This window comes from Myxocyprinus asiaticus, chromosome 46, assembly GCF_019703515.2.
Source record: "Myxocyprinus asiaticus isolate MX2 ecotype Aquarium Trade chromosome 46, UBuf_Myxa_2, whole genome shotgun sequence".
NCBI lineage: Eukaryota > Metazoa > Chordata > Actinopteri > Cypriniformes > Catostomidae > Myxocyprinus > Myxocyprinus asiaticus.
This window is the reverse complement of record NC_059389.1, coordinates 12,718,780-12,746,415: the sequence shown is the minus strand read 5'-3', so window position 1 is coordinate 12,746,415 and position 27,636 is coordinate 12,718,780. Positions and strand designations below refer to the sequence as shown.

General features: G+C 38.3%; 1 protein-coding gene across 2 annotated transcripts; it reads right to left on the bottom strand.

Moving 5' to 3' along the window:
• Positions 1-79: 79 nt before the first annotated feature.
• far1 (fatty acyl CoA reductase 1) lies at positions 80-27,636 on the bottom strand. 2 transcript variants are annotated; one of them, XM_051689607.1, is made up of 12 exons: positions 27,490-27,636; positions 18,190-18,410; positions 13,936-14,111; positions 13,515-13,694; positions 12,047-12,224; positions 11,435-11,479; positions 11,195-11,322; positions 11,012-11,079; positions 8,022-8,193; positions 5,187-5,316; positions 4,568-4,695; positions 80-2,816 (listed from the first exon to the last, which is right to left on the bottom strand). In XM_051689607.1, exons 2-12 carry the CDS (start codon positions 18,376-18,378, stop codon positions 2,654-2,656), a joined length of 1,557 nt encoding a protein of 518 aa, XP_051545567.1. In that variant the 5' UTR covers positions 18,379-18,410; positions 27,490-27,636; the 3' UTR covers positions 80-2,653. The 2 variants fall into 2 exon arrangements, with proteins under 2 accessions (XP_051545567.1, XP_051545568.1); XM_051689608.1 differs by lacking the exon at positions 8,022-8,193 and adding an exon at positions 7,616-7,787.

The following is a 27,636-nucleotide window of genomic DNA, read 5'->3' as shown; positions in this document are numbered from 1 at the left end:
TTAAATTGAATTGACAACTCATTAAACCAAAAGAAAAGTTTATATTGTTGCTTTTGGTTTACAAACAAAAAAACATCCATTGATTTTTATCATTTTATTTTTTTTCACACCCCACTGACATTTTAATTTGGCATTTACAATTTTCCCACAAACCACAGTCTGACATGACAATGTGGGGGATACAGTTCACTTATTTTCTTAAATGATACCCCACAGAAAAACAAATTTATAAAGGCACAACAGGAAGTAGGGGAACAAACTACATTTGCTCCAAGTCCTGACTTTCTCACATTTTTAGTGATCAGGGAGGAAAACATGTTATTGGAAATGAGACAATGAAAATGTTTACACATGATGCCTAATTTTTCCCATCAAAAAGAAATACAAAAAAAAGGAATAGATTTAACTTATTTTCCTTTTAAGTTGACCCTATTATATAGTTCTTGTTAGGAGACCATGAACAGTGAATACATAGACTAATCTTTTATAATGTCTATTTCACTCAAATTCCCACATAAAAATATGGATCCTGTCTGAAGCAGTAAAATCAAGGCAAGGATCCCTTTCACAAGTTCTTTAGACCATTAATAGAAAATACAGAATAATTCATTTATAATCCACACAGTTAGTTACAATATCCATCAGCTAGCGTTTTCCAGTATATTAAGCTGTACAAAGAGTAAGGCATGACAAACATTTAACTTTAAGTATAATCAGAACTGTAAAAATAACACACATTTATTGTGATTGGACGCTTATATGAACATTGAAGTATACAGTGTATTTTGTCAACCACTTCCTATTTATTTCAAACATGGAAAATACTTAGTTGCAGACAACATTTAATTACAGTGCTCTGAACAGTTATCAAGAGATGGGGGGGGGGGGGGTGAGAAACACCCTCTTCTGATATGGACTCAGACTCCACTGAAGAACGAATAGATTCGACAAATTAAAGAAATGAAGTCTATGCACAGCTTCGCATTTTCTCAGCTTACACAATAAAAAATAAAAAAAGATAACGAAGCGAAAATGTTTATGTAAAAAGTCTATCTGAACAATAATGTTATGGCAAGAGACAATCCCTGTGCCTCATTCATGAAAAAAGATCAGAATAATTTTCTTGGTAAATTGTTTATAACATTATTATTACATTTTTTGTCGCTTTCAATGTGACAAAATGCTTGTGAACGATTTTCCATTAGTAAACCCATTCATTTGGTCTTTTACAAAAAATACATAAAAATAATTTGTGTAAATCGGTCGTAAAACCATTCTTATGTACATTGCTGCATTTAATTTAATGGGACAATTGGAGTATAAATGGATCTATAAATGGTTTACACAAATTTGTTCTGCTCACTTTTCAAGAAACAAACCCAACATTCGTAAAACTATTCTTGCATAAATTCTTAAGAATTACCACTCACACAAATTTCTGTATAAATTGATCATTAAATTCAATTAAATGTGACAATATTCATAAGAATGACTTAACGAATGATTAACCTTTCATAAACTCATTCATCATTCGTGAAACAACTTTTTAATAATTTCTATGAATTACCATTCCAACACGTGTGTAAATTGTTCGTAAAACCATTCTTGCATTAACCTGTCGCATTCAAATCAGGGATGCAAACTCATGAGGTGAAAAAGGTGACAAAAAAGTCATAGCAGGGGTATATTTTCAGTGATTTCTTTAATGTATTTAAAGCTTTAAATGTTTCAAGTTTAAAGTACCCATTTCAATTTATTTATTCAATTATTCGTATAAGGCAGTAAGTTAAGCAGATGAGCAAACTGAGGCTTGCATTTGCTTATGTTTCTGAGGGAAACCCACAAGCCTGCTTTATTAGTCAGAGAACTATGGTTCACTAAACAAAGAGCTTGATTGTTTTTACAAAACATGACCCCAACCAAAGATCAAGTAGTAGAAACAAAGATATCTCAAGATGACATAACTGATCGAAGATTTTGCTGTTACACTGTTGAGTAAAAAAAAAAAAAAAAGAAAAAAAAAAAGTGTATACACAAACATAAGGCTTGGAATTATAGGCTCAAGCCACTGGTGCAATGATCACCGCTTTCGTCTCATCTCAAAGAGGGTGGGAGGTATTGGAAAGAAATAAGGCAAAATGTAAAAAGAACGGATTAAACAAAGACACTGGGAACGTGATAAGGTTATTTATGAATTTTAGGCACAGAGCTGAGACCAAATGATCTCAAATTTTTTTCTTTATCTTGTGCTTCGCTGATTATAGTTGGAAATGGGTCATTGCCGTCAACAAACAATGGCTGGAACAAGTATAAGCAAGTGTGTAAACCATAATCAAGAGTCGCCCCCAACCTGCTCGCGATCAGGAGATGCAACAGGTATAGTAAGTGCTCAAACACGCTCTGCAAGAACACTCTTGCTTTTATTGTGCTGAAAGAGTTTCTTAGGGCTTGAGCCCTGAAAATTCATGCTTTCTACATAGCAAGAGTGCACTTGCACTCTTAAGTCAAGGGCACACTTGCGCAGGAGGGGAGGATAGCAGATACTACGCCTGTATACATGACCCTGCAGGGACCTTAGAGTCCAAAGTGTTGCAAAGCAGAAGTGTGTGCATAGCCTTTGGGAGAGGGGACATGAGGGAAGGAGTGTAGGGGATCAGTATTTCATGGTGCTGGAGGCTCTGAAATAGGACAGGAACTTGAAGCACAAGCTGACGACAAAGTACCAGATGTTTCTGGCCATTTGCGAACGGGCGATGAAGATGCGCCAGATAAAAACGACCAAGATGGTGTTGAATGTGTAGCGAATGTTCCGCAGCCTACAGGGAAAAAAAACAAACAAGAAAAACAAAAATTGGCATGACAAATGTAATTCCATACAGTTAAAATAATAATTAAAAAAACATTCTCCAAGCCTTTTGGTTGGTTCGGATCAATTGTTTGGTCCGAACAGGAGTTCGATTCTAACACCCTTTTTTTACAACATTATTACTTGGCTGCACAAAGCAATATGTTTGTGTCATCAACGCAAGTAACACCATAAGTTCTAGCAGAAGTGGGTAGAAGGTTTCAAAAAGAAAAAGTGTTATTCCCTGAAGGGGTGTTCACATCGACAGCGATTTGTAGCGACAAAGCTACATTCATTTTCAATGCAAGTTGCCGATTTGAGGCAACATTAATGACAGTTATGAGACACACTTGAGCAGTAGTCAACTTTATGCAAATGTAAAGTAATTCAATGCAGGAACTACCGATGGGAGTCAAGATAGTGAAGCTCACATGATCCACATTCTGATAAAGTTGGATGCCACATTTGAGAATGAAGACCTACTAGCAACAACAGTATAGTGACTTGATGCCCTCGTGTAATTATTTCGCTATCAGTGTGAATGTCCCTTTAATAGTTCAAGGGATAGTTCACCCAAAAATTTACAACTCTCATCATTTACCCAGATATCTCAGATGTGTATGACTTTATTCTGCTGAACACAAAGATTTTTAGAAGAATATTTCTACTCTGTAGGTCCATACAATGCAAGTGAATGGTGGCCAGAAATTTGAAGGTCCAAAAAGCACATAAAGGCAGCATTAAAGTAATCAATACAAAACCTGTGAGTAAATCCATACCGTCTGAAGAAATATGACAAGAGTGGGTGAGAAACAGACCAATATTTAAGGACTTCTTTACTGTAAATATCCACTCACTTTTACTTCTTTTGTTTTTGGCAATTCACATTCTTTGTGCATATCACCACCTACTTGGCAGGGAGGAGAATTTATAGTAAAAAGAAACTTAAATACTGATCTGTTTCTCACGCACACCTATCATATCGCTTCAGAAGTCATGGATTTAACCCCTGGAGTCGTATGGATCACTTTAAAAGTTATGCTTTTTGGACATGCTTTTAATTAACTGTATGTTATATCAGTTGATGACATAACAGTTCTGCATGCACTGGTGTGTACGTATTTAAAAATGGCAAGTGGAGAAAATGGTGTCACTCAAGTCTCCTGTCTGGGAACATTTTCGATTTGCACACAATTACAATAGCAATGGTTAAAAAAAACATTGACGAAAAAGGTACTGTTTGCAGACATTGCTAGACGCAAGTGCCGTATACTAATATAATATGTCAATACACGATTAACCATTTATGCACAGATCACCTGGTATTAATAGCGTGCGGCGCACAGAAAAGCGTAGGTGAGCCCAAAACAGCACACACTCCCTTTTGTTTTTAAGCAGGCACTCAGTGCTAATTTAGACAGACAAAAAAACAATAACTAAAGTGGGTGTTCATTGCCAAAGATGTTATCCTACTCTGGTTTTATCCTTCTATGGTTTTACAAATGCCATTTGCCACATACAAATGTGGTAAAACCATGGTCTCATAAGTATTCTCACTTTGGATTTGGCAGTATTTTTTTTCTTCCTAACATTGCAAGTACCGAACCATGACCCTAAAACTGTGATACAAACCGAACCGTGAAAAATTTGAACCATAACACCCTAGTTAATAGTTAGACTAATAGTTATCCTCATGGTAACCATGAAGATTTCAATACTCACTTGTTCAAGTGTTTGCGTGCTGCAGGAAGTCCTGACAGCTCTTCATTGAGAACATACTTCTTAGTGCCCATGCAGTAATTCTCCATGTATTCTGCCCAATGTAACTGCCTGACATCAAAGTTAAATACCTGGGAAGAAAGATTACATTCCACAGAGCCACTTTAAGAAAAGTCTTTGCAGAACAACACTGAGACTTAAATAGGAGAATTCACCCAAAAAGGAAAAATCTGTCAACACTTACTCACCCTAATGTTCTTCCAAACCCGTAGGAATTACTTTCTTCCACAGAACACAATTGTTGATATTAGGCAGTGTGACTGCCTCAGTCATCGTTCACTTTCATTGCATCTTTTTTCCATGTAATGAACATGAATGGTGACTGAGAAGGTCACTCTGCCTAATATCTCCTTTTGTGTTCCATGGAATAAAGAAAGGGTGAACTATCCCTTTAAAGCATTTTGAAAATTCAGGGCTGTGACTTGTTTGTTTTTCTCATTTAGAGTATCATACCAAAATTGACATTTCAACCGATATAACTCAGTCAGATGGGATTCATTTAACTACACATAGCATGTCAATGGCAGCCTGAGAGTGTATTTATACATATACAAAAACACACCTTCTTGTCCTCAGCTCCCATCTGGTTCATGAGCATGGTGACGTTGTCAGTGTTCCACACCCATGAGTGGCTCGTGAAGTACTCCAACACCATCATTGCCTTGTGCAACCGAGTGATTGTCTTCATCATCCTGCATCGCCACAAAAACAATGCATAGATCCAGCAGGAGAAAGGAGAAACACAGTTTAGCTGCAGTTTGTGCTGTTTATTTTTCTTGTTTAATCTCTAAAATGACATTCAGTTTAATAACAGCAGATGGTGACAAACTACAACAGTGACACCAACAAACCATTAACAAGAATACCACAGCTCATTAATAACTTTGTTATACAGTGGGGTCGAAAAGTTGAGACTAGTGAAAATGCTTCTATTTAACATTTTTCTAATTCAACACAAATATTCTGTATAAAAACATCAGCATAACATTTTGAGTGAGAAGATTAATTATAAAGAATTTTTTTTTTGTATTTTGCTTTAAATGACAGCATACACTCGAGCATCAATGGCAGCACAGAAGTCTGTCCATTTGCTTATTTGATCGCATTCATGAGGTGACCTAGAAAAAGTGCAGAATCATTCATATTTCTTATACGTTCCATTTCAATTTTCTTTAAATCCTAAAACTTTTTCAAATTACAGGTTTAAACTAGATTTTGAATCCCATATTGTCAATGTAGTCTTTTGGACTTTAGAGCCCACTGTATGAACGTCTTAATGTATACATAGTAATATTTTTGTATAACATACTAAAATTCAGGTTAGTATAACAGTAATACCAGGTATAGTAATAACAGGTTAGTAATACCCCTAGTTAGTAAACTGCAATAAATTCATATTATGCTGAATTTGCTCAACGCATTCATTTAACCTTTAGTTTATTTGATTCAGGTTAGATCCCGCTCCGGAACGGCTGACCTCACCCAAAAACATAACCTTGGCAAACACAACTGAGGATTCCATTATGATTTTGGTTGATCAACAATCAAAAAAATAAATAAATAAATAATAATAATAAAAAAAAAACTTGGGTTAAAAACACCTTGACTGATCTTGGAGGGCACCTGGTTAAACATTTTTTTGCTTGAGATATTTGCTGTTTGTATATTTGCTACAGCACATCTGTTTAAAGTACCAGATGCATGCCAAATTTCATGCTTTATGTGAAATCTACAAAGCACAACTGAAATTCAATTAAAATGTCCAGAAACACCCAGTTTCCCACCAAGATGTCTATTGAGTTGGACAGGGGGATGACAAGAAAACATGCATGGCATTGGAACAATGAATACAAAAATAAAATAAAAATAAAAATTGTCATGGTGTTAAAACACATTCAAAATGTCAACAGCATCCGTACTCTAATTTCCAGATACCAAACACACCTACTCCCTGCAAGTATATGTAGGATTGCACAAATGGATGTTTGTCAAACTGCAAAACTATTGCATTATTATTAATATTGCAAGTATTAAAAGCCTTCTCATTTTTGGTCATGTAAAATCTGAATGCAGCATTCTTTAAATTTTATTATGGTTGCTTAAACCAATTGCTTATGCAGAGTGTTTGGTATCTGGTCCCATTACATAAAGGAATAGTACACTCAAAAAACACATGAAAAGTGTGTGTAATTTACTCACCCTCATATTGTTTCAATCTTGTATGACTTCTTATGTAAAACAGAAAGGGAGAAGTTAGGCAGAATGTTAGCCTCACTCTAACCCTATGGAAAAAAAATGCAATAAATGTGAATGGTGACTGAGCATAACATTCTGCCAAATATCTCCTTTTGTGTTCCACATTAAAAAAAAAAAAAAAAAAAAAGTGATTGTGTTTGGAACAATATGACGGTGAGAAAATGCAGACAGAATTATTTATTTTTTTGGGTGAACTATCTCTTTAAGAAAGCAAGTGCTTTTCTCTGATCAGCTTGCCATTTTCGGCACTTAGTTGAAGTTTATAGTAAACAATCAGTTATCTGATCTGAGCTTAGCACTCCGACTTGCTTTGTTAATAGAGGCTGTTGTGTTGATCAAAACATCATTCCCAACTTCCACTATTTTTTCACAAGAGCAGACCAAAAGACCTCTCTTGAAGACTTGATGGGATGGCACAGAAAAAAAACAAGAGCTGAAGGGGGATGGATCCATCTCCTTGACATCACAGTACAGGACTGCATTAAGCACCCAAATGCAGTCAGATGTATTCAGAAAAAAGCAAAACACAAAAAAACCGTGCTTGCAGTAGACTCCATGCACCTCATGACATGGTAGTCTGTCAGCAGCGTGTCCAATGCCATGAAGTCAAGCAGATGGCCAGGCTGGAATCCTTCCCAGCTGGCTGACCGGCCATGCCACACCACGCACCCGACACCAAATGGTGGAGGTGAGGGAGAGGGGAAAGGGTGGTGGAGCGGGTACTGAAGGCCTTACCGGGGCTTCTGACCCGTCAACATGAGAAACCCGTCATACAGCAGGGCAGGTAGGGTGTGACTCACTGTGGTCCAGTACTGATTGGTAAAAGGGTTGGATCGCAGATTAACATTGGGGCGTCTGAAAGCCTGTTCTAAAGGGTTGGTCTTGAACGTCATGTTTATGCAGTACTCTGCGGAGAGGAATACAGGCATACAACATACAAGAGCATTTTAACACAGAGCTACAGGACACACACATACACGGCTAAGCAAACACGTGAATGGGAAGCGTGCAGAACCCAGTCTCTGAGTGGGTTGTGCATCCTTCCCCAAGACACTGAGCGACACGTGATGGCGCATGGGGGGCGTGGAGGAGGAAGAGGGGTAGAAGGAAGTGGAGGAACGGGCCGAGCGGTCGGATTTACCTGGGTTCTTTCCCTGTCATCCTGAGGAAGAGATCATAAAGGAATGCTGGTGCCTTGTGGCTTACAGCAATCCAATACTGATTGATAAGGTGATTGGATGTGAGATTAACATTGGGCCGCCTGAAGGCCTGCTCGAGTGGGTTCCTCTTGAAAGTGGATATAACATGGTATTCTATGAGACAAAAGGGGGTTCAACAGAGTAAACTGCACAGCTGTGCATGACTTGGTTAAGGGGCAAAAAGCAACATTCTAACCTTGGAGGCACTTTCTACAATTTATAAACATTGGGATCATTTGGAAGCACCTTGTCAAGAATACTCCTTTTCCACCAACAGGGTGGCAGTGCTGGTGCCTGTACACAATCTTAACCCATTTTTTGCTTGGACCCTTAAACCAATTTTCAAAATAACATCTCGAAAGCCAACAAAACTAGATGGTACAAAGATGCACAGGCACCATTTTGGTGGAAAAGCCAAGGGGTAGCATTGGGTTCATTTCGAAAGCATCACTGTACTCATATTCTATTGCAAGACTCAACAATAAGGATGGCTCGCATGGGTGTTTCGGGCCACTTGACGAAACTGTGTCTTGATCTTACATTCATTAGCCCCTCACACATGCAACCAGGTAAATTACAGGAAAATCGTTGGCTTGCCTTTACTGTTAAATGTACCACATGGGTTATTCACACATGCAACGACTTGTCATCTTTTTCCTGTTTTGCTAGTACCATTGACACATCAGCGGCAGATGCCATTAAACTCTATGACGTTGTTTGCCGAAAATGACATCTACACGGCTGTGCCGGAAATGTAGGCTTTTTGTTTGAAAGCATGGAGCAGTATTATTTTGTATCTGAATGTATGTGGTCGGAAATGTTGGTGATGTTTTACATTTAACGGCAAATGTTTACATTTATGCAGTTGCTCGAGATTTAAAGACAGCATATGCGACTACAGAGAACAAAATGCTGTCGCTAGCATCCGGAGGCGGAGATGCTATCTGTGGCTGAAAAGCACAGTTGTGTATGTGTATCGCTACAAAGAGGTCTGCCAGTTCTCGAAGGAGGTTGGTGATTTTATGGTACGTAAACCATTCCTTTAAGCTGTCTGCAAATTTCTTCATCCATCTGGATGAATAGAAGCGCTCTAGTTTCACTATCTGACCAATTTGTTGACATTTTTCTTCAGATTCACTGGTGTTACAGCCAGAGATTATTTAGCAGAGATGGGCCACTTCTATTAAAATGAATGGGAGAAATTGGAACGCTCAACCAAGAAGCTCTAGTGTCCAACGGTCAACAGATGTATATAGGAAATCCTGTCTTACAGTTAAAAGAGCCAAATCACCTTTTAGATACAGACATCACCTGTCAATCAACTCGAGAACGCACATGCGAATTAGCCATACATGCCGGGAAAATTGCGTTTTTTAGGGTAATATGAGGTAAAGAATCAAAATGTATGATTCCAGTATTGTCAGATTTTATTGCTGATTTGAAATAAGTTCTTTGATCGTAATCTTGACCAACCATTTGTTTAGATTTTGGTCTCTCCATTCAAGTAGATAGGAGCTCCACTGGCATGACTGGAAATGGCCTCCCGAGAGCGTTCCAAAGATGGCCGACAGTGGACTGACTTGCTTGAAAGACTCTGGTTACAGCGTAGAGTAATAACATCACCTCCGTCAGAACTTTCTAACATTAGTGCGTCTTGACCTTGTATGAACTGAAACCGGTAATCTTATGGCTCTGTTCACACATGCCATCATTATGGAAATGTATAGGTAATGATACAACTTCTCATTAAGGGAATTTGCCAGAGCAAAATTTTACAGTGTTTTCAAAAGGGTCGTGTTCTCACTTGACCTCTAACCTGAAAATTGCAGTACATTTTCTGGAAAAGGCTGTATGTGTGAATGAAGCTGTTGTAAAAGCGTTATGCCTTTGGTTTACTGTGATTTCATGGTTGCAAATTAGGCTGATTTAAAATGTTCATCAAGGTAAGGTTATTTACCTGGCTAATATACAGTAGATGACTAGTCATAAAAGCATCGGTAAGAATGCGTTGGAAATTATAAACCAATCAGTACATTTTTGTAGAAAATGTTTCCAACAAAAGTGTGATATGAATATATCGGTCATGAAATTACATCAGAGCTGTATAATTTCAAACTATTATTGCAAATTCAACTTTTTTTTTTTTACTGTAAAATCGGGCCAGTAGAAATAAATCCTTACTGTTGAGCCCTGTATTGTCATGACTATTGTCAAATTCATCTCAGTAATTCACAATACAAGGAATGTTCCATCTACAACAGAAAGCTTAATATAACTATATCAATTTTAAACCAAACTAATTTGTATTTTAACTAATAATTTATTAATCTGGATTAAATAAACATGTTTCAATGTTTAGAGCCTACAAACTAGATAAAATACTAAATTTCCAGCACAAAGACAGAATTAAATTGCTTCTGTGTAGCTTTTTGCATACAGACAGATTACGGTCTACAATCAGATTTTAAGGTCATAAAATTACTAGTGACGGAAGAGGAAGACAACGATACTATCACAACACAGCTGCTGCTAAACCTATCATACCTCCTTTGCTTATCATTATAAGTATTTTCCCCAACTCTACTTCATTTCAGTGGAAACCTGACAGCTAGGTGTAGTGACGGCCTCCTCCGCATTTGACTGCAAAATGCAGATAACCCTCTTTAAAAATTAGCTCTAACAGTCTGAATACTCAAATCTTAGTTGCAAGTGTTTTCATGACTAACAGGGCAAAACAATGAGCCAGATAGTGCCCATACTGAGCAAGCTTGCTCGAACATAATGAATAAGTGTGGGAATCTTTTGATCTCTGATGTTAATAGTTCTTCAATTTGCAGTCAAGGGCAAAAAATGAAAAGAAAAAATAAAGCACTAAAAGGACAGTGGACATCTGGCAAATGCAGTGATTTATGTTTGAATAGGTAACTCATACCGACTTCACCCCAGTGAAATGGGTTGATCCCACCCGTTGTGCAGTTGTACACCAAAATACTTCTCGGCCTGCAACAAAGAAACAATGTTGGAAAAGTAGTGGCATCCCTTTTATGACTTATTTTCCAGTGGTCCATGTGTGAGGGATTTAGTGTGCCTGCTGGTGTTTATGTAGTTGTCCGACCTGGTATGCTTCTGTGATCCAGAATACCAGGCAGCTGCTAAAGTTGTGTTTATGACTACATCCACTGGCACGAGGTCAGCGACGGCATTATTTGAAGCCCTCATTGTTCGCAGAATCCCTTTCCCTGCCTGTTAAAAAAGGCTGCATTGTTCTACTCTCTTAACACCATCAAGTATCAATAAGCAATCATAAAAAATGTATGCATTTAGATCTGCTTTAAAAAGCAAAGTAGGTACTCACAGCGATGAATATTCCACTGGGCCCATTGAAATTATCAATCCAGCCCTTTAACAAAGTGCAAAGAAACAAAAAAATAAAGACCGGTGTTGAAAACTCAGACAGTTGCTCTGTTCCAAAACCTACTAAGTAGCCTTAAAAATGTATAATTGATAATTTACCCAATATGTGTGTGTGCTATGTTTTTTTTTTTTTTTTTTTTAAATCACACCATTAACTTGGCGGCATGGTAATGTTAATCTCTGCTGTTCCGTCCCAGGACTGTTGTTTGCGGTGTTTGCTTTAATTGTTAATTGTGGTCTTTGTAGTGCTGGGGTTGGAGACGGGAAACCTCCTGGTCTCTCTACTTTTTGTTACTTCTCTCCAACCCTAGACTGATGAGGACGTAACACTATTAAAATCAATTGAAAGTCGAGTCTTCCATGCAGAGCGTTATTTGTGTAGCACGCTGTTTGAGTTGCTGCCTACAACAAATATGAGGTTCCACAATGGTTAGGATGCTGCCTTTAAAGTCAGCTGCCTATGTAGGCAGTAAGCAACAAGGCAGCTCACTAGGTTTTGTAACTGAGTAAGCATCTTTTAATAAGTTGTGAGGATAGAAATTAGCATACTTACAGGGAACGGTTCTTTCCAGCTGGCTCCTACTATAGAGGGCCTGATGATGGCAACATTGAGATTACCACACTCCTGCTGGATTAGCTGTTCTGCCAAAGCTTTAGTGTATGTGTATGTGTTAGGCCGCTCACCTAACAGCTTTGGTGTCATTAAAGAAACAAGCTTGTCATCCATCCACCTGTCAGTGTTGTACAAATCCAGAAGGTGAGGGACAGTTAAAAAAGGGGTTTCTTCCAATTAATGCTGCTTGAAATAGCAATTGTTCTACCAATATTCATTCTGTATGATTTCCTATGCATGGTTTTTAACAAATCTATACGTTTATGTGAAGAGCAGTACCGTATATAGCTACTTTATTGGCAACACATGCTCTAGTTCATTAGCCACTTTCACATATGAAACCTAATTTTGGGCTAAATTGGCAGATTAACATTTCTTGATTAATTTAAAATAACTGTAATGCATACAAGTAACAGCTTTCTATGTTTTATTAAAATTGCAAACATTTACACACCACCACCAAAAAAAGCTTCTAGTAATTTGAAGGAAAAAATAAAAAATCCTCTAAATGAATTTTTTGTTTTGTTTTTTTCTTCCTTTTTCTCCCAATTTAGAATGCCCAATGCACTTTTGAGTCCTCGTGGTCGCGTAGTGATTCGCCTCAGTCCGGGTGGCGGAGGACGAATCCCAGCTGCCTCCGTGTCTGAGACCGTCAAGCCGCGCATCTTATAACGTGGCTTGTTGAACGCGTTGCCACGGAGACAGCGCGTGTGGAGGCTTCACGCCATCCACCACGACATCCACGCTCAACTCACCACGCGCCCCACTGAGAACAAACCACATTATAGTGACCAGGAGGAGGTTACCCCATATGACTCTACTCTCCGTAGCAACCGGGCCAATTTGGTTGCTTAGGAGACCTGGCTGGAGTCACTCAGCACACCCTGGGATTCAAACTAGCGAACTCCAGGGGTGGTTGAATTTTTCTTATTAGACCTGACTGATTAGAACTGATTAGAAACCCAAAACTTTAACATATGACCACCCATATTTGCTTGTTCACAAGATAATTTGTTTGCATACAGGTAAGTCTTAAAGGCACAGTTTTATAAAAAATAAAATAAAAATTATTAAAAAAAGAAATTTTTAAAAAAGGGTCAGAGAGAGAGGGTGGCAATTATGACTGTTTTCACAAAAAAAAAAAACTTGTCTAACATTATAAGTGTGACCTCAGGGAAAAAATATAAAACGAGAAAAAAATAAAAACATTCCTGTAAAATTTACAGCAAAGACAGTAATGTGTGAAAGGTATGTGGCAAGGTATGTGTGAATGTAAGTGTCCGACATACACATTTTATGATAAATCATTGAAATTCAAGCTTTAGTCTATTAGTGTAAAGGGGAAATGGGACAGCACAATGTTTGCTTGGCAAGGACAAAAAAGGTGTTATACAAAGACAAGACTTACTCAAGCGTGTCTATGAGCTTTCTGTAATCAACAGGTGTTGGATAGACCACCTCTTCGATGAGCTCTCTGTCACAATGGGCGTAAGCTGTGGAAATGTGGATAAATACCTCCAGATGCTTCATTTTGTGGGCCAAGCTTATCATCTTCTGCGTGGCCAGCACATTCAACTGCATAGCATCTCTGCAGCAGACAGGGGACAGAAAGACCACTGAACTGCAAGTACTTACTAAATATAGGTTTATTTAGATATAAAAGACTTAGTAGACCACAGTATGACAAAGGAATTACTCAAGCAAAGAGCTGTAAAATAACCTAGCGACTTCCTGTGATGTAACCACTTAATAAACCAGAGGCATCTAAACCATTAGATGTAGATAAATCTTTGTGCAGTGCAACCTTGTAGGAGGAGATTATGTCTTACTTCAGAGGCTCATTGAAGCGTATAGTGGCAGCGCAGTGAAACACTACGTTAATGCAGCCTGTAAGAGTCTCCTGGTCTTCTGTGCTCAGGTCCAGATCTGGCTGAGTCAGTTCACTGTTAACTGCCACGATCTTTTCTGCAAAGTCAGGCTGCTCCTCCCGCAGTCTGTCGAAAAGCTGAAGCACACATTCAAAGGGACGTCACCACAGGCCCAAGATCAGTTTTCACAATAATCAAATACAAGTGTCTAACCCAAGATTATAGCTGAGGCTTTATTTCAGTTTGTGACATAGATATGAATTCCTATCATGCACAGGATGTGTAATCGACATTAACCAGAAATGGCCGGATGAGTTTATGACCACACAGTGTTAATAGCAAAGAGAAGACTTATCGGTGCAATCTCCAGCACTCGAAAGTACCCTGATAGTCAGCCTGTACATCTGGTGTAACATGCTACAATGTTGCATAGACGTGATTGAATAGTGCATCAGTGGTTTAATTTATTAATCCAATTAGAGCTCAATGAAAAATAAAAATAAGCAGCAAGAGGCCTAGGTTACATCAGAGTGGCAGGAAACTAAAACACATTCTGTAGTTTAGGCACAAATTGCAGCTTCATTAAAGGTGCTGCAGCCATTCTGGAACTTTTACTAGACTAGCCACTGAAATAGCCAGGCTAGTAATGACGGTTCCTGTAAGTGCAATTTTGCGCAGATGCGGACCGAACATTGTACTAAAACAATCTGAGTGTTTCCTGCAGCCCAATTGAGCGGCAGCTACTTAATCTACAGGCATGAAAAACGCAGCGCTACCCGTGTATTTTGATTCCCGAACAAATGACTCTTATGAGCCAGTTCTTTTGAATCTACAGCGCAGAACATACGGCGCTTGAATTATTCTCATACTGATGCACAAGTTATGAATATCCATCTCAAAATGAAATAAGAAATGTTGAAGTCTCACAAGCCTGAAGTACTACATTAGACTACATAACCCAACATGTCTCTGTAACAGTTACTGTTATGCCATGTTGTACTACAGACCTCCGTTACTGACTGCTTGTTTATTTGACAATGTGTATTTAAAGTTACATGAGTTATGTTGTAATAATTGGAATTTTATAAAAGAATACATTTATTAATATGCTTTCACATTTCTTGTTTGTTTAGAATTTTTATTTAAAATATAGTTAGAGTTAGTGGTCTACCGATATGGGTTTTTTAATGGCCGATGCCGATATCCAGAGAGTAGGATGGCCGACAGGCCGATATATCACACAATTTAATATAGTAAATAACAAACATAAAATTGCTAAAAAATATATTAACTCTTATTTAGCACTATATTTACTCAATTTCAAACAAAACTAAAGAAAAAAATTTGTATTTTAAATGGTAGATTTCTTGGTCTGAAATAGTCTGTTTCTTCAGATTTCTGTTTAGTCATCAAATTTTACTAATTTATTTGCACATGAAGAAATTGTTAATATATTAGGAAGGAAATAACAGTACACACAGTAGTCCAGCAACCATGGATGGCATGTCCACGTTATCAATCGCATTTACTCAAAAAATACCAAATCAAACCAATTGTACCTACAGTGTATAGTGAATAAGACATTTACTTATAGCACACGTGAAGCACTTTTGCCTTGGGCTGCATCCGAAAACTTAGGCAGCTGACTTGCTACCTTGCTGCCTAATCAGTTAATGGCTTAACTGACAGTTGTTTTAAATGAATGGAACTCTTAAGGAAACTGGTCTCCGAACAGTTTGAAAAGCACCCTATTTTCATCCTACCGCCGTATACAGCCTCCGGAACACAGCCTTGAAGTTGCACTCACGCGCTCATGCGGATCCAGTGAGAGCCACAATCTCCTGACATTTTAAATGGCCTGGATCGCCTGCTTGGAGTAACACAGAGTGACCATCATGATTTGTGAATCAGAGGAACTTTTGATCCTGAAGTTTTTGATTCTGGCTGATGGAATACGTACTTCAGAGGAAGATACTAGAGGAGCGCTCGATGGGAAGAAAATGCTGGATTTTCGTGAGGTTCGTGAATTACATCTGTTTAAACAAGATATCTGCATATTTGTAAACGGTATATAATAGAAGTTTTAATGATATTTGCCTTTTTATCGTTAGAAAAGTTAAAGGTGACAGGGAACTGTAGAGGAGTGACTGTTAGAATGTGTGTTTTAGAGGTAAATAAATGAGCGCTCCACTTGACGCTGGGTCTACTCAAGTTTTGTGAGGTTGGTTTATTACATCTGTTTAAACGAGATATGTGCATATTTGCAGACCATATAAGATATTAGTTTTATTGATATTTGCCTTTTTATCATTAGGCAAGACAGTTAAAAGTTACAGGGAACTGTTGAGGAGAGTGAGGGAGAATGAAACAGGCGAGCACTTTAACATTATGAGCTCAAACGCGTCTGTTGAGGCTCTGATATGTGGATTGTTTAAATGACACTGTGTTGCACACTGGTCTATTATTGTAGTAACATGATGGCACGTAACAAGAAAATGAACCATGACTGGTAGTTTACATGTCTCAGTCGCTTCAGATGCCAAGCAGCCGATTCTCGGCGCCCTCAAGAAACAAATCGGCCGATGCGATAGTTAAAAAAAAGTCAGAATATCGTCCGATTTATCGGCCTCTGCGATATATCGGTCGACCACTAGTTAGGATCAATTATTGTATTGCATTTATGCCTCTAAAAACTCTGCAAACACACCTTTCACAAGAACTGTTTTAAAGGCATTTCTGATTTGTTATATCTGCTCTGTAGAAACGTGAAATTCTCATCATTTGGCAACAGGCTGCTGAGGGCAGTAAATGCAATAAGAATGGCATCTCTTATTTCTAAATAATTCTTCAGCGAACATACTAAAACAATTATTACTGGAATCGTTAAGGAACCAGAATTGTAGATAACGGATTACAAATGTGTTTGTAACAGGGTTTAAAATGGGCAAGGAGGAGGCGGGAACCAGCTGAACAGTCAAAGTAACAGTATATCAACAGTTTATTTCAAATTTATCATCAAAATGGTGTTTAAATAAATTCATTAAAACTTTAAATGTAAGTATAACAATAAATTTTCAACCTGATATTGTATTATTTGTCAAATGAACTGCTTTTATTCAGAACATCACAGCACAATCCAAAATACATTGGAGTTATTTTTGTCAAATAGTGTTGCATAATGAGCATCACAGAAGATATTGCTTAAATATAATCCAATTACTATTGATTTATTATTATTATTATTATTATTATTAGTAGTAGTAGTAGTAGTAGTATAACAGTGAATACTGCATTTCTGTCATTCTTTTTTTTTTTATATAAATTGAGGTTTTATTTTGGCTGAGCTTTTATTTTGAAGTGTTTCTGTGATGTTATGACCAAGAAGCTTTAACACAAGTTGGGAGCTTCCCGCTCCGGAAAAGACGGGTGCTACATGACTCAAAGTGATTTCTAAACCACAAAAGGCTGCTATTTAAATAAATAAATAAATAAATATGTACTCTGTATGTGCCTTGCGCTACATAGTGAAGTTGCGCTCTGTTCAACGTCATCTTCTACAAACAGAACGCTCAATGCTCATGACAGTGTTCCCTGTATGAGCCATGGAGGAGCTTTAAAAGGTGTCAGCACCACAATGTCTCCAAACATTCACAAGTGCTCACATTTGCAATGCACCGCTCATGCAGTCTATATATTTATATCATTAAATCGCAGCTTTTGCGGTAAAATAATCTCATAAGGACATAACATGATTTTAATTTGTGCGCCGATTGTTTACGTAATGACATTCGTACGTCAGATGGTATTGGTTTTTGGTATCTGAGCATTTTAATGAGTATGAGTACATGAGCGTAGTATCGGACCTGATTTCGATACCAGTATCGGTATCAGGACATTCCTAATTAATACACACACAGAGCGCACCTGATGTTAATGATGCAGTTAGTGTATAAGCAGTGGCTTCTCACATTCTCACATTTTGTGGTTTAACCACACTCGGAAATATTACGATTTCAATTTCATTAAATGTACATTTATTCATTAATTTAATCCCAAATATGCAATTCTATGACATTCCGCATTTTATCGTTAATTCCGTTTTTATTACTGCAATTTCGTCCGTGTTTTCCGCAACACGGAAATCATAGGGCCCTATGAATTATAGCACCAAAACTTCAAGGTCCCTACCAACTCTTCAAGCCTGCACCTACTCACCTTGCAATTGATCACATCAGCAATACGGGCATCAGGAGCCTGTCCTGCTTTGGGCCGAACGAGCACATAGGCAGCTTTGACGCCGGGACAGGAGCGTAGCAACTTCTCAAGAAGTACTTTCCCCATAAAGCCTGTAGCCCCTGTGATGAGCACATTTTTTCCTTCGTAGTACTCTGGAATGGTGACCATGCTGAGTGCACCTTCCCTCCACTGTTACACCCCTGAAACACAAAATGAGCAGAAACATGGTTGAAAGTACGCTATCACAATTGGGTTGTGCTGATAGACGATGATCTCAAGGATCGACGATGGTCAGAGTGATCACCAATAGATGATGCCTTTGACGATGGCAAGATGATATTTGGCTCATTTTCCCATTAATGTATTAAATTATTATTATTATTATTTGGCTATTATTATTATCAAATTAATATTACAAATAATTTGCGGCACACAGACGCGCTTGAAACACACTTTATTATATTATTAAGAACAGATGACAGAAAAGTAGTCTATGTGCATGTATGACACGCTGTTTGTAAGGAGGCGTGCAGTCTTGTGGAACACATGCATGTAAAAGGTTCTCACTCTTTCTTTGTTTCGGTCTTCTGAATTTTTTTTTTGCAAGAACAGTATCATCTATGAGTGCTGCAAATGACCTCAGACATCTCAGCTCAGGAGGTGCTTCGAGTTTATTTCGCTTTATTTCCACAGAGAAGTTTATTGTGGCCACAACTCTGCAGCCTATGTATCTGTGATTAAAACATAAAATAATACAAAAACACGTTCACCTCGAACCATGATTTATATTTCAGTGATTATTATCATCATGATTATTATTTTTACATTTATAAATTGTTTTTGTCTTCATTTGTGTAAATAATTTTCCACCTGCACGTTTAGACGGATACTTGCCTGACGGTAAATGGAAAGGTGGTTACTCTTATATTATTTTTTGATCACTTCATTATTTTATTTTTCGTTTGGAGTGCAATTTGAATTTAGAAATATATTTGATTAAAAAAATTATTTTTTTAAATAAATTAAATTTTCAATACACAATCACTAAAGCAAGAATATTCACCGATCCCTCTGCCCGGGGGTTGCCGATGTAATTGGATATCGTGATATATATGTGTATGTATCGTGAAGGAGGGAACAAAACGAATTTATTCACACACGATGTATTTCCCCAGACAACGAAATACACGACCGGTAGAGAATGCACTGATGATGTAGGTTAGCTTCCAAAGAGATGTTGCCCTTCACAACTGTTGTAAAGCCATCTTTCAAAAAGTTGAACACCACACATTTTAATTGCACTTAAATTTTTTCCAGTTTCATTTGACTTTTTAGTTAAAATAAATAAAAAGTTCAAAGTTTGAAATCAAGGTGTCTTGCTTTCTTGTGTAGGCTTAACCCTAACCCTGCTTATTGAAAATTACCCCCTGCGATCATTTTGGGTATTGACAATCTCACAGGCTGACAATAGGACGATCTGACTATAGAGAAGATCGCCCAACCCTATATCACACTAGGTATGTGCGAGACTAGTCGACTAAACGGTTCTGATGCTGCTAGTCGACACTGGAATTACTAGTCGGTTAATATTTCCCCCCCTTAAACTGATCATCATTTTTACACATTTACGTTTGGCTTTATATTTTTTTACAGAGGCTGCACTTAAATTACTGTCATATTAATGCTACATATTTTAAATAGAATTAATAATACAAATATTATTTAAAAAAAAGAGGATATCTGGAGCAGATACTGAGTTTAATTTCACCTCATGCTGCGCGTGCTTCTTCCCTCTCTCACTCGCAGCACGCGCAGGAAAATGTCCTCTCGCTAGACAAGCAAACTCAGCAAAGTAGTTATGAAATCACTTCGGTGGTGCGGGAATCGGCTTTCCAAATGTTTGAAAGTCCCCAAGGATGTTTTCACATTTGAGTCTTCTTTACATCTGTGCATGCCTGGATGTTATTTTTCCACTGAGTGGGCTTTTTCAAGTGCAGGATAGCTGCCTCAGGTGAGTCAAGTCCCATCTTTCACCAGACCATGTCGACGTGTTAATTTTACTCATCAAAAAATTATGCTTTTGAGTAAGTAGCCTAGAAAACAACTGTTTTAGACTAGGTATGCCATTTTTTTAATCTGCTGATTAAGAAGGCCATTTTCAATGAGGTGTTGACTACTTAACGGGTTAAACTATCTTTTATTCTGTGTGCACGTCATGTTTAGAATACATACAGGCCCATTTTTTCTGTCCTATGGCTACTTTTTATTTTATTTTTTTTTTATTTATATCGTAACTGTTTTTGGTTAACGTTCTTTACCAATATGTGACCACGAGGACTTAGAGCGCATTGGGAATTGGGCATTCCAAATTGGGAGAAAAAGGGGAAAAATCCCCCCCAAAAAAAACAAAACAAAAAAAAGTCAGGACATTGCTGAAAATAATTAACAGGCTAAGCCAAATCTATGAGTGAGAAAAAAATGCGCTGAAAAGTTGCATGTCGTGCATTAACCATTGATCTAATATGACAGCTGTTCGGTAAAGAACGTTTTTTCTCTCTCATAGATTTGGCTTAGCCTGTTAATTATTTTCAGCAATGTCCTGACTGTTTTTTTGTGTGGGATTTTTCCCCTTTTTCTCCCAATTTGGAATGCCCAATTCCCAATGCGCTCTAAGTCCTCGTGATCGCATAGTGATTCGCCTCAGTCCGGGTGGCGGAGGACGAATCCCAGTTGCCTCCACGTCTGAGACAGTCAACCCGCTCATCTTATCACGTGGCTTGTTGAGCGCGTTGCCACGGAGACAGAGAGGATTGGAGGCTTCACGCCATTCACCATGCGCCCCACCGAGAACAAACCACATTATAGCGACCACGAGGAGGTTACCCCATGTGACTCTACCCTCCCTAGCAACCGGGCCAATTTGGTTGCTTAGGAGACCTGGCTGGAGTCACTCAGCACGCCCTGGGATTCGAACTAGCGAACTCCAGGGGTGGTAGTCAGCGTATTTTACCACTGAGCTACCCAGGCCCCTAATGTCCTGACTGTTTTAAGTAACTTTTACTTGGTGATTTCCATTTAGAACAGGCTTTTAGGGTTGTTCCATTGATCCTGCACTATTCATTCAATTGTTTTCAATAAATAAACCTGTATTCCTCAAAAGGTGAATGCGTGTCATGTTCTATATTTAATATACAATGATCATAATTCAAGGCGAGCACGTCGCAGATAAATGCCCCTTTTCAGTGGAATTTAGCATCAGATTTGGAATAGATTAAGTATTTCAAATGGGTCTCATATAAACATTTTTTTTTTTTTTACTGTTTTCTGAATGTTGGTTTCTCTTTAGACTAGTCGGTTACAAAACTTCCGTTTAAACGACAGTCAAATTAGTTGTAGCACACATCCCTATATCACACCTTGCAAATTTCACATTATCACACACATTTCACAGGGGATCTAACTCAGATGTTAAGAAGCCAAAAGCTGTTGCTTCAGAAATCATGCCTCTAATGCGGTTTCATCAGTTTGCGGTAAATATTTCATAGGGGTCACTTCCTCCCCTTTCTTGCCAAGATCTCACTGGGCTGCATTACTCCATGACAATCAAGTCTTAACTGCCTAATGCACACTTAAGAAGATCTATTGCTTTACTATAATGAACTGCAATAAGATTTTGACTTGCTGCAGTGAATAAAAATGCATCCAACCCCAAATGGCCTTCAGGTGCATTGACCGCAAAAGGCTTTACATTTCACTACAGTGCATGCACAATTATTAGGCAAGTGAGTATTCTGATCTTATCATTATTTCCATGCACATTTTCCAACTTCAAACCAAATAAACTTGAATGCTTATTGGATTCAATCATTTTCAGGTGATATGTATGTGTAATGAGGGAGGGTGTGGTGAAAGTGACTAACACCTTATATCAAGGGGTGCATAATTATTAGGCAGCTTCATTACCTCAGGTAAAATGGGCCAAAAAAGAGATTTAACTGACACTGAAAAGTCAAAAATTGTAACATGCCTTTCAGACAGATGCAACACTCTTGAAATAGCTAAAATATTGAGGCGTGACCACCGGACAATCAAACATTTTAATGCGAATAGTCAACTGGGGCGCAAAAAATGCATGGTGAAGAAAAGGTGCAAATTAACTGCAAAAGACTTGAAGAATTAAAAGTGAAGCTACCAGGAACCCATTATCCTCCAATGCTACCACATTCCAGAACTGCAACCTACCTGGAGTGTCCAAAAGTACAAGGTGTCAAGTGCTCAGAGACATAGCCAAGGTCAAGAAGGCTGAAACACGACGACCACTGAATATATTCACAAGTTGAAGCGTCAAGATTGGGCAAAGAAATACCTGAAGACAGATTTTTCAAAGGTTTTATGGACAGACGAAATGAGAGTGACTCTTGATGGACCAGATTGATGGGCCCATGGCTGGATCACTAATGGACACAGGGCACCACTTCGAGTCAGGTGCCAGCAAGGTGGGCTGCTATCATTAAGGATGAGGTAGTTGGACCTTTTCGAGTTGATGAACTGAAACTCAACTCTCAAACCTACTGCCAGTTTCTGGAAAGTACTTTCTTTAAGCAGTGGTACAGGAAGAAGCCCTCAGCATTCAAGAAGGCCATGATCTTTATGCAGGACAATGCTCCATCACATGCATCCAAGTACTCCACTACTTGGCTAGCCAGCAAGGGCCTCAAAGATGCCCAAATAATGACTTGGCCCCCTTCCTCACCTGACTTAAATCCTATTGAGAACTTGTGGGCCCTTCTCAAACTTGAGATTTACAGTCAGGGAAGACAATACACCTCTTTGAACAGCATTTGGGAGGCTGTGGTTGCTGCTTCAGTGAAAGCTGATCGTGAACAGATCAAGAAACTGACAGACTCCATGGATGGAAGGCTCATGGCAGTTACTGAAAAGAAGGGTGGCTATATTGGTCACTGAATATTTTTGAAAGGCCAAAAATGTTATTTAACTGTCATTTTGTGTTACTTATTTTTTGCACTTACTCTAAAAATTGAGAATAAACAATTGAGTTGGGAGACATTATTTTTGTAATTTAGTTGCCTAATAATTGTGCACACTAATATATTCCCCTGAGAAAGACAAAACTCACTTTTTCTTTGTTAAAAATTTAGGTTTGAGGTTCAATAACAATTTGGATTTACAGAGCAATGTGTTTGTTCAACAATAAAATTAATCCTGAGGAATACAATTTGCCTAATAATTGTTTAGGCAGTGCAATTGATTGGACAAATTTAATAGCATACTAAAACTGCTGCCACTTCAGTTCATTCTTCTTATCGCTTGTCCACTGATAACAAGCCAATACGGCTCATTCAGACAGTGATTCAGTCAGTTACTGGGTTAATCACTAACATATGAGATACCTTAATCAAGCGATTGATAAAGAAAATCAACATTGTAGCAAACAGCTCCCATTCCAATATTTTGCATTGATGAACCTTTACAAAAGCCCAATTTAAGACATCAGTCAACCACTTTCTTCCTGATGTTTTAAATAAACTCTAGACGCATACTTCAATACTTCTGCAAGCTTACGAATTCACTTAATATAACAAGTTTTACTGGCTTTTGAGAATGCTGAACAGCCTCCTTGTGTTCAATGCTGCATGTACCCCAAACACTAACAGAGTCCGTAGGGAACACGTTTCCAGAAATGCAGCAGTTTTATGCTAAAATTATGTATCGTCTGCATACATTTCAATGTTATAGGGTTAGGTCACCCAAAAATGAAATTTCTGCCATCATTTACTCACCCCCATATTGTTCCAACCCCATATGGATATGTTACAAACCTGTAAGGCAGTATATTAGTTGTGGTCACCATTCACTTTCATAAAAAAATTTTTTTTCCATAAAATAAATGGGGACTAAGGCTAACATTCTGCCTAATATCACCTTTTGTGTTCCACAGAATAAAGGAATATTCCGGATTTAATACAAGTTAAGCTCAATCGAGAACATTTGTGGCATAATGTCGATTACCACAAAAAAATAATTTCGACTCATCTGTTCTTTAAAAAAAAGCAAAAATAGAAGTTACAGTGAGACACTTACAATGGGGCCAATTTTTGGAGGATTCAAAGGCAGATATGTGAAACTTATAATTTTATAAAAGCACTTACATTCATTCTTCTGTTAAAACTCAAGTATTATTTGAGCTATAAAGTTGTTTAAATCGTAATTTTTACATTCATTTTAGGGTCTGTTGACATTACATAACCATGGCAATGAAGCTGCAAAATTGGATATAACTACACAGAAATGGCTCGTAAGTGATTTTATCACCCTAAAATCATATTAACACACATATTGTTTACGTAATGTGGCTATTGGCCCCATTCACTTCCATTGTAAGTTCCTCACTTCAACCCAGATTTTTGCTTTTTTTTAAAGAAAAGGAGGGTCAATCAAAATTATTTTTTTGGTAATCAATATTATGCCACAAAAGCTGTCAATTGAGCTTAACTTGTTTTGAACCTAGAATATTCCTTTAAGTCATATAGGTTTGGAACGTCAACATGAGGGCGAGTTAATGATAACAGAATTTTCATTTTTGAGTGAACTATCCCTTTAAGTTTCCCAAAATAATTTATTTTGGTAGATGGCTTATTTGTTCTCTCACTTGCATCAAGGGCAAGCAGCCAATCTGGGCCTTCAGTGCTGCGGAGTTAAATGACAGTTAATTTTTAGGGGTCAGGTGGATTATTCTGGATGCCGAGACAAGACGTTGTGCAGTGTGATTTATTTCCAAAATCCACTTGGCACTTCTGTAAGTAAGTACAGAAAAGCGCCACTGTAGTGACAACAGCATTGAACTGCTCCCAACTCTGGAGAGCTGAGCTAAAGAGAGCTCTGGGGCTGTGGGCAAAAAAAGAAGAAACATCTTCAGCAGTCCCTATAGAGAGGTTGGCATTTTCTAACCCCGAAAGCTGATCTCTCGGCAAAGGAAAGACGACTGGGGATCTGATTGGAGATCCGCCTTCCACTGTACCCTCTATGGGACCATCTGACATGATCAAGATCCTTTCATGTACACAAGATACAAGTTGATCCTGGATCCCACATCCTCAGTTTGAATAATTGATGTTTCGCATTGGTAACTGCCATTCACACAGGCACTTGAGGAATTGTAGTACTGTAACAAGACGCATGTAAACAAATACTAAAGTGAAAACAATAACAAGAGATTAGGACTGATTGTGGTCAGGAGTGCATTAGCATAAAAGCTTTACATTAAGAGCCTAAATAATAGTACTCAATTTTAATGGTGTAACTCAGATATCTAGTGTGCATTGCAAATATTGATAAGCCTCGGTAATGTAGGACAGTATCAAAGATACAGTGACAGTGATAAAGTTAAAGGTGCTGTAAGTGATTTTAGTCCTTCTGGAATGCAAGAACGCAGTTGGATTAGCCATGTCCCCTCTTTCCAAAAGCCAGCACTAAAAAGATACCAAATTAGCTTTATTAACCACATTTCCATTATCGGGCCAAATTAGGGCGTGCTAATGTGTGCCAGGGCCAGTTGTGTTCCCACGGTCACTTCCGGGGCTTCATCGTGCCTCCTCGGAGCTTTCTCTGGACCAACGGCCTGCCGATTACCCTTGGGCAAAACAAGGCCAACCAGAGATTGAGGTGGGTTCAATGTCAAGGGCGGAGTTTTGCCGAACGTCCCATGTTGTGTATCCAGCGCACAAAAGTATAGGTTCGGGGTAAAGAAATGCAGGCATATTACAAATTCGTTAAAATGCCCAATGGACAAAGCGGTGCCCAAAGAAATTACTTTCCATGGTTTGGTGAACTTTTATAGACGGTGTGCTGGGACATCGTCCCGCTGTTAGTTAAGGGGGGCAATGCTGCGGAGTTATGTGCCCGAAGGTAGGAACGCAGATCGATTTCGGCCTTGTGGCTCAAGGTCTGAGGCTATTGGCCCCAGCTGGGGCCCAATAGTGGAAAAGCGGCTATTCAGACCGACACCAAGCAGAAACAGCTGTCAAAAATAACAGTAGCAAAATAGCACCCTCAACTGACAACTGTTATGAACAACATGACATAAAAATGGCATTATGCCTCAATAATTCGCTGCAACTACAATACTATGAGACTGCGCAAAATGACTGACAGGCAGACAGCGTCAGCCCGCTGACACATATTTATTTGTTGTTTACAGAGTCTAGTGCTGTCACAGAGACTGGCGAAGACATCTCAAGACACTTATTTCATTCATATCTTTCAAGCAGTAAAAAAAAAAAATTTATGCATGCCTTTCCATGAAAAAAAAAAAAAAGAGCCACAGTGTGAATAAATTGGTGTTGTCACGAGACTACACTGCCTTCACGCCTTGTGACCCTCATTAAAATGACAGCAGTAAGGACTGTCAGAGAAATGAACTGACTTAAAAACACAAATATTTCAAAAGCAGAAAAATATATATTTTTAAAAGGATAGGCCTACATATAAACATTTTCCGAGTCCATCCTGTCAGACGTTTATTTCCCTGTCTGACATTTTTGAACATGACGAGTAGACACTAAAAACTACACAGAAAGTTTCCGAATCTTACCAAATAAACAAATAATGATTTCTTTCATATATACAAAAGTGAAAAGCAGATAATCTAAGAGTGTAATTTGACCGCTTGAACAAATCATGTGGCGGTGGTGAAGCTGACTGAGCGCGAGACACAACGACACATGCTTCACATATCATAAGAGGCTCACGCGCTCTGTTCTATTACTTATACTTTAATTTAATTTTTCAAAGCATACTGGAAAAACACATCAAAGTAAATGAATATTACGCAATTTATTTGGCGATTTAGACAGTGCAATAAGAGTCTGGAACACGAGTATTTAATAATTTCACATTAAAGAAGTGAGACTGTAATAAAACTGCTACATTTCAAGTCGACCTGCCCATATTGGCTAATATCCACAAGCTGTGTATATGCGACACAAAATGTCTTCACGTTCACCTATATTTACAATAATATAACTTTTCAATTAAATAATCCATTTAATTCCTGACAGCATTGGGAGAAAACCGGCAGCTTTGAAATGTGGATCCTGTGGTGCGACCGAGTGCTTTCAGGTAGGTTTCCTTCACACCGGCGTAGAAAAAAACCCCGCATGCGAAAGTGTGCTAACAGCTAGCAAACGTGCCGAACTAAAATATCGCGTACAAGAAAACGAAGAGACAACCCATTTGACTGCGAAGCACGCGAAATCTTACCTGAGATGGTTACTATAGTCCCTCAGCTTTATTGTTGCGTGACGATCGGTGGGTTACTGTGATCTATCCAGCAGTGATGGGAAATGCAGTGGGGAAACGGATGTAGCCTAGCTTTGCTTAAAAGGAACTGTGATGGGTTGCCAGATG

Excerpts from the sequence above, each read along its gene's own strand:
- far1 (XM_051689607.1), bottom strand. The coding sequence starts at position 18,378 with ATGGTCACCATTCCAGAGTACTACGAAGGAAAAAATGTGCTCATCACA. Across the intron at positions 13,695-13,935 it reads CGCTTCAATGAGCCTCTGAA|AGATGCTATGCAGTTGAATG; the intron begins GTAAGACATAAT and ends TGTCTGCTGCAG. Across the intron at positions 5,317-8,021 it reads ATGACAGGGAAAGAACCCAG|GATGATGAAGACAATCACTC; the intron begins GTAAATCCGACC and ends GTGGCGATGCAG.